The sequence below is a fragment of the Ctenopharyngodon idella genome, chromosome 15 (assembly GCF_019924925.1).
Source record: "Ctenopharyngodon idella isolate HZGC_01 chromosome 15, HZGC01, whole genome shotgun sequence".
In the NCBI taxonomy this organism is placed as follows: Eukaryota; Metazoa; Chordata; class Actinopteri; order Cypriniformes; family Xenocyprididae; genus Ctenopharyngodon; species Ctenopharyngodon idella.
In genome coordinates this window covers 34,884,963-34,892,766 of record NC_067234.1, presented here as the reverse complement: position 1 = coordinate 34,892,766, position 7,804 = coordinate 34,884,963, and the positions used below count along the sequence as shown (strand labels likewise).

Here is a 7,804-nt window from a genome sequence, read left to right as displayed (position 1 = left end):
CGATTGGAACAAAACTCGGTGGGCATTTTTGACTCATGGTCCTATAGGTCTGTAAGAATTTTTAAAAAATCGGCCACTAGAGGCGCTAACGAGTTTTACGCCTCAGTAATCACGTGGTGTTTCATAGATCTTGCATATCATTTGATATATCTCCTCATGCTGAACAACTTTGCCTCAAGAACCAGTGCTGTCAATCAAATCGCTCATTAAATATTCGTGATTATGTGAAAAACCTACTTTTGCAAACTAGTCCTAGGTTTTTCACCCGATCGGAACCAAACCAGTGCAGGACAATTCTCTGACTCTCCAGATCAATAATTATCAAAAAAAGTTTAACTTTATCCTTTGGGTTGCTATAGACCTTATGCGCCAGAGAAACGTGTGCGCCGCCATCTTTATAATATTGTCTTTGAACTTCCGTTTTTGCGGTAGCTCTGTATATTTCTGTGGCATCGCTGTCAAAGAATAATTAGCTGGTGAAGTGGATTTACTCATTGTAGAGTTAACAAAAGTTATCATGAGAATTGCAATGTTTAAAGCAGATGTCTTAACAAATGTCAGTAGACCTGGAAGATTTTAAAACGAAGAGTTCATTCATAAATACGTAAGATCACTGTGGAAATACAAACCGGAAGTCAAAAGACAACGAGCGCAGCGCTGAAAAGGGGCGGAGCTACATAAGGTCTATAACAGGGTCATTTAGAAAATGGGCGAGGCAAAATATACTCAAAATCCTATGAATCCTAAACGAAAACTTCATGAAAATAGGTGAGCACATGTGACATGATTCTAAATAAGCATGCAAACTTTTATGGAGATCGGACCATAGGTATCGCTATAACTGTTAAAAAGCTTTAAAAACCATATATTTTCCATGGCAAATTGCCTGTACTGGCTGTAAATGGTCTTTTCCATCTATGATTGAGATGGTTACAGGCTTGCTAAATGAAACATAACAGCTTTTTACGCATGTGCTTAAAGGCCTTAAAGTGCTCGAACCCCGATAACTGCTGCTCGCAGATATATTTTTTAAATTAGTTATTTTAGAATGTTGAAGTGAAAGTTTAACATTAACACCCATTAAGCAACAAATGTTGATGTTGAACAAATGGGTTTTTAGCAAAGGAGCAAATTAATTTAAGTCCATGTAAATATAGCTATATAAATATTTGCTATAAAAACCTCTCAGGGTCAAGTGTACTTAAGGGTTTAATTGTGCATTTAAGAAATACGCAGCGTATAAACATACAAATCAACAGAATGCAGCAGATGCTGAAACTGTATTTAACCGAGGAGGAAACATCTGTATGAAAAGCAAACTGACATATGCTCATGCAGACAGCAGCGAATCTGAAGCAGAATCGCAGCAGTTGGTGTTTGGAGACTCATTTCTCTGACTGCAGGGTTTCCCATCTCACACCAGACTCAATGACACACAGCTGAATCCATCAATACACCAGCCTCCGTCCATATCTGATCCCATCACCTACAGGTACAGCTCATCCGGTCCTGCCATCACAAGACAAAACACATTCGGACCACAACAGAGTCATATTCTACAAGTTAAAGACTCGATATTTTATTTGAGCTTTAGACAATATGTTCACCATTCACTGACAGTCTGATGCAAACTGCAGAACAGATTCACCATATAAAAATGCAAACTTCTTCCAGAATGAGGTGCAAAAGTGAACCAGACTTTATGACGATATGCACTGATGGTTCATAATAGGAACATTAAAGTAAATACTCAATGTTTATTTCATGTGGCTTTAATGTCTAATTTGCCTCTTAAGTGCATCTTAATCTTAAGTGAAGAAATAACTTTAAATTGAAAGACACATGCAGAGGGTGTGTGTGTTTCTGCAGGTGTGTGTGTGTTTACAGCAGCAGGGACTGAACGCCACGAATGAACACGGCTTCTTTCCGCCTGACGAGTTTTGCGCACTTATTCACGCCTCTCTCACAATGTGCTAATTACCCACAACACCGACAAACAAACAAAGAGAAACAATTAAGATGTTCATTCTGCCATTTTCTCTGCCTCTCCTTCCTTCTCTTTCTGTTTTTAACGCAGCGGTTCTTTCGCTCGGCTCTGTTATGGAGCAGAAGTTATAATTTAGTGTCGAGCTGTTCCCACGGCGATGAGAACTGGGCGCGCTCACCTGAGAAAAACAATCCTATCAGAGAGCGACAGTAATTACGGAGAGAGAGAGACAGACAGAAAGACGGAGGGAGAGAAAGAAAGAAAAAAAGAGGGGGTAGAAATATGAGGGGGGCGGGGGGCAGAAAAAGACTTCTGTGCATTACAGATTGAAAGAAAGAAAATAGAACCAAAGAACAGAGAGAGAGAAACGAAAATAAGAGACAGAAAGCAGGACGAGGAGGAGAGAAAGAAAGAGAGGTTTTCTACTCTGTGCATACATGATAGATAGATAGATAGATAGATAGATAGAAAGAACGACAGACAGATAGATAGAAAGGGTGATAGATAGATAGAAAGAACGACAGACAGATAGATAGAACAATAGATAGAACGATAGATAGATAGATAGATAGATAGATAGATAGATAGATAGATAGATAGATAGATAGATAGATAGATAGAAAGGACGACAGACAGACAGACAGATAGAACGATAGATAGATAGATAGATAGATAGATAGATAGAAAGGACGACAGACAGATAGATAGAACGATAGATAGATAGATAGATAGATAGATAGATAGATAGATAGACAGATCGATAGATAGATAGATAGATAGATAGATAGATAGATAGATAGATAGAAAGGACGACAGACAGACAGACAGACAGACAGATAGATAGATAGATAGATAGATAGATAGATAGATAGATAGATAGATAGATAGAACGATAGATAGAACGATAGAAAGGACAACAGACAGATAGATAGAACGATAGATAGAACGATAGATAGAACGATAGATAGAACGATAGAACGATAGATAGAACGATAGAACGATAGATAGAACGATAGATAGAACGATAGAACGATAGATAGATAGATAGATAGAACGATAGATAGATAGATAGAGCAATAGATAGATAGATAGAACGATAGATAGATAGATAGATAGAGCAATAGATAGATAGATAGAACGATAGATAGATAGATAGATAGAACGATAGATAGATAGATAGATAGAGCAATAGATAGATAGATAGAACGATAGATAGAACGATAGATAGATAGAACGATAGAACGATAGAACGATAGATAGAACGATAGAACGATAGAACGATAGATAGATAGATAGATAGATAGATAGATAGATAGATAGATAGATAGATAGATAGAACGATAGATAGAACGATAGATAGATAGATAGATAGAACAATAGATAGATAGATAGAACAATAGATAGAACGATAGAACGATAGAACGATAGATAGATAGAACGATAGATAGAAGGATAGATAGATCGATCAAACACACACACAGTTTGATCTGATCTTACAGTCACATTAATGGCTGAATATGTGAGTTTGACCTCCAGGAAAACAGCTGAAGATGAAGGTCTTTCATTTTAAGAACAGCGTGTGAAATCTTATCAGACCAAAGACACGGAAGAGCAGAGCTCGACTTATCTCTTCCAGAACATTAGCAGAGAGAGAGAGAAAAGAGAGAGGAATAAAGGAGAAACAAGGGTGAGTGGAAAACTGTGATAATGGGGCGAAAGAACAAAACACTGCCAGAACTTTTGTTGTTTCCTCTCAGGTAATTACAGAAGATTACTGTAGCTCATTATGTTATGACCAATGACACGCTCCTACAGAGAGAGAGAGAGAGAGAGAGAGAGAGAGAGAGAGAGAGGAAACACACGTGTGTTGAGCACACGAGAGAGAGACATATTAAAACATAAATTCATGAAATTATATAGTTCAACATATACTGTAATTAGACCATAAAATATGCTTACATGTATATATGATTCTGATAGAAAGGTGTCAGAATACACAGTGCATCAGTTTGTTGCGTATGGAGCTGCACAGACACAGACCAGTCAGGGTGCCCATGCTGACCCCTGTCCACCGCCGAGAGCGCCAACAGTGGACACGTGAGCATCAGAACTGGACCACGGAGCAATGGAAGAAGGTGGCCTGGTCTGATGAATCACGTTTTCTTTTACATCACGTGGATGGCCGGGTGCGTGTGCGTCTCTTACCTGGGGAACACATGACACCAGGATGCACTATGGGAAGAAGGCAAGCCGGCGGAGGCAGTGTGATGCTTTGGGCAATGTTCTGCTGGGAAACCTTGGGTCCTGCCATCCATGTGGATGTTACTTTGACACGTACCACCTACCTAAGCATTGTTGAGACCATGTACACCCTTTCATGGAAACAGTATTCCCTGGTGGCTGTGGCCTCTTTCAGCAGGATAATGCTCCTGCCACAAAGCAATGGTTCAAAAAATGGTTCAGGAATGGTTTGAGGAGCACAACGAGTTTGAGGTGTTGACTTGGCCTCCAAATTCCCCAGATCTCAATCCAATCGAGCATCTGTGGGATGTGCTGAACAAACAAGTCCGATCCATGGAGGCTCCACCTCACGACTTACAGGACTTGAAGGATCTGCTGCTAACATCTTGGTGCAGATACCACAGCACACCTTCAGGGGTCTAGAGGAGACGGGTCAGGGCTGTTTTGGTACCAACACAATATTAGGAAGGTGGTCATAATGTTATGCCTGATTGGTGTCTATAAAATGGACACTTAAAAACCTTTGAAATATCATTGCATTAGATACAAAGTATCATATCAAGTGTTATTCATTTGAAAGAGGCACAAACACTGAAAGCAACTGAACAGAAGCTCATGTGGAGTGTGTGTTTGGACAGAATGAAAGTAAACACCTGCATGTGTGTGTTTGTGCTCAGAGCAAATGGCATCACAGCAGTCCCAGCACCTGCAGCGCCATGACAACCGCTTCTATCGTCATGGTGATAAAGACGACCTGACCTGACAGACCGCTGCTGCAGGAGTGGATATGATGTCAACCCATTTTATTTCATCACACACACACACACACGCTGGATGCGGTCCAAATACCCACTTGACCTCATTTATCTCAGGTCAGAGTCCTTCATCTAACCAGTTTATCTTCTTTCACCTCCCATTTCCCCACGTGTTCAGATGTTCACTCAAACTTCAATAAAAGTCATCAATTCGTAAATGTCTAGAATCAACAAGCCTTCCAAAACCACAAGCAAGACCTGTTCAACATCTCACCTCAAAATCAACAGAACAAAATCATTTAAAATATAAATAAATAAAGCTTATTTTTGGAATATTTGAAATATTTCATCGTGAGAATTTATCCATATAATAAACACAGAACTCATACTACTGTGATCCGCCATGAACGACAACAACAACAAACAAATCAACAACACTCATTAGGCAAACATTATTTTTATTCAATTATTAAACAATTTCATTTTTTATATACTTAAATTTGACAGTTCTTAAAATGATTTCATATTAAAAACAATACAAACACAAAATGGACTGATTTTCGTACAAGCATTTGGAGGTATATTGTCATGTTTTGTTAGTCATGTGTGTGTTTTTGCTATAATTTTGTAACACAAGGCACATGTGAACCCCTTTATTGACAAACACACACACGACAAACAAACAAACAAGCCCTTTGGTTGGTGTCAGTAAAACAGTGATCTCTTACTGTAAACTCACAGTGGAATCGCTGAAGGCAACAGATCTGTCTAGGCCCGAAAATATATTATTGCGTCAAGTAAACAAATACACTCGCAAATCTGTCAAAATACTTCTGGAGTGGCTAAAAACATCATAAAACATTCCAGTGTTTGTTATAACATCAGAAAAAATATTCAGGAATAACACCGGAACGTTGAGATTTCAAAGTGGCGACATTGTAAAACATGGAATTCCAGGAACTTGTTACATCCACCTTTGTTGTTTCGGAGTGACAACGCCAAATACTTTTGGAGTGGCTAAAACATCCTAAAACATTCCAGACTTCGTTGGTGACTTCAGGAATATATTTAGGAATAGCACTGGAATGTTAAGAGTTCTGAACTCAAAGCGGTAACATTTTGCAATTCCAGGAATTCCACTTGTTACATCCACCTTTGTTGTTTTGGCGTGAAAATGTAAAATAGTTCTGGAATGGCTAAAGACATCCAAAAATATTCCAGTCTTTGTTGGTGTCATCAGGATTATTTTCAGGAATTGCACTGGAATGTCAAGAGATCTGAGCTCAGAGCGGTAACATTTTGGAATTCCAGGAATTCCACTTGTTACATCCACCTTTGTTGTTTGGTGAGAAAATTCAAAATACTTTTGGAGTGATTAAAAACATCCAAAAATATTCCAGTCCTTGTTGACATAATGAGGAAAAATATTCAGGAATAGCACTGGAATGCACCGGAGAGTTTTAAGCTCAGAGTGGCAACGTTATGGAATTCCAGGAATTCCACTTGTTACATCCACCTTTGTTGTTTTGGCGTGAAAATGTAAAATACTTCTGGAGTGGCTAAATCATTCCAGTCTTTGTTGGCATCATAAGGGAAAATATTCAGGAATAACACCGGAATGTCAAGCGTTGTGAGTTCAAAGTGGGAACATTCTGGAACATTCTGGAATTCCACTTGTTACATACGTCATAAGGAGAATATATTCAGGAATCAAAAGTGCTCAAAGTGGCAACATTCTAAAACATTCTGGAATTCCAGGAATTCCACTCGTTACAACTATCTTTGTTGTTTTGGTGTGAAAATGTAAAATTCTTCTGGAGTGGCTGAAAAGATCCTAAATCATTCCAGCGTTTGTTGGCGTCACCAGAAAAAAAAAATATCCAGGAATAGCACCGGAATGTCACGAGTTCTGAGCTCAGAGTGGCAACATTATGGAATTCCTGGAATTCCACTTGTCACATCTACCTTTGTTGTTTTGGAGTGAAAATGTAACATTCTTCTGGAGTGGCTGAAAAGATCCTAAATCATTCCAGTCTTTGTTGGCATCATAAGGAAAAATATTTAGGAATAGCACCGGAATGTCAAGAGATCTGAGCTCAAAGCAGCAACATTCTGGAATTCCAGGAATTCCACTTGTTAAATCAACCTTTGTTGTTTTGGTGAGAAAAATCTAAATACTTCTGCAGTGCCTAAAAACATCCTAAATCATTCCAGCGGTTGTTAGCATCATAAGGAAAAATATTCAGGAATAGCACCGTAATGTCAAGCGTTGTGATTTCAGAGCGGCAACATTGTGGAACATTCTGGAATTCCACTTGTTACATATGTCATAATGAAAAATATTCAGGAATCAAAAGTGCTCAAAGTGGCAACATTATAAAACATTATGGAATTCCAGGAATTCCACACATCCATCTTTGTTGTTTTGGTGTGAAAACGTATAATTCTTCTGGAGTGCTAAAAACATCCTAGATCATTCCAGTCTCTGTTGGCGTCACCAGAAAAAATAATCAGGAATAGCACTGGAAGCTTCTGAGCTCAGAGCGGCAACATTCCGGAATTCCTGGAATTCCACTTGTCACATTCAGTTACAATCCAAGAAAGAAAAAGAGCAAGGGATGGAAGAAGTGGAAGGGAAAGTGTTAAATTAGGCGAAAGTCTTTCTCTGATCCGTAGCGTCTGTGTGAATCTTCTCACTCTTCCGAAGTAAACATGTGAAGTGCTCAAAACAATCAAACAAGAAAACGTGAAAAATTAAAAGTATTTTGTATCTTTTGTCGTGTTATCGTACCAAAGTCAAAGGTCAGTGGTGATGACCGGC

At 38.7% G+C, this 7,804-nt stretch overlaps 1 protein-coding gene across 1 annotated transcript in view; it reads right to left on the bottom strand.

The window, feature by feature from the left end:
- Positions 1 to 5,424: 5,424 nt before the first annotated feature.
- Positions 5,425 to 7,804, bottom strand: part of zgc:153039 (uncharacterized protein LOC767698 homolog) — a 29,594-nt gene continuing 27,214 nt past the window's right edge. The window contains exon 13 of the mRNA XM_051863221.1: positions 5,425 to 7,804. This exon is cut by the window's right edge and continues 883 nt beyond it. Within this exon, the coding sequence (XP_051719181.1) occupies positions 7,780 to 7,804 (25 nt within the window). The 3' untranslated portion in view covers positions 5,425 to 7,779.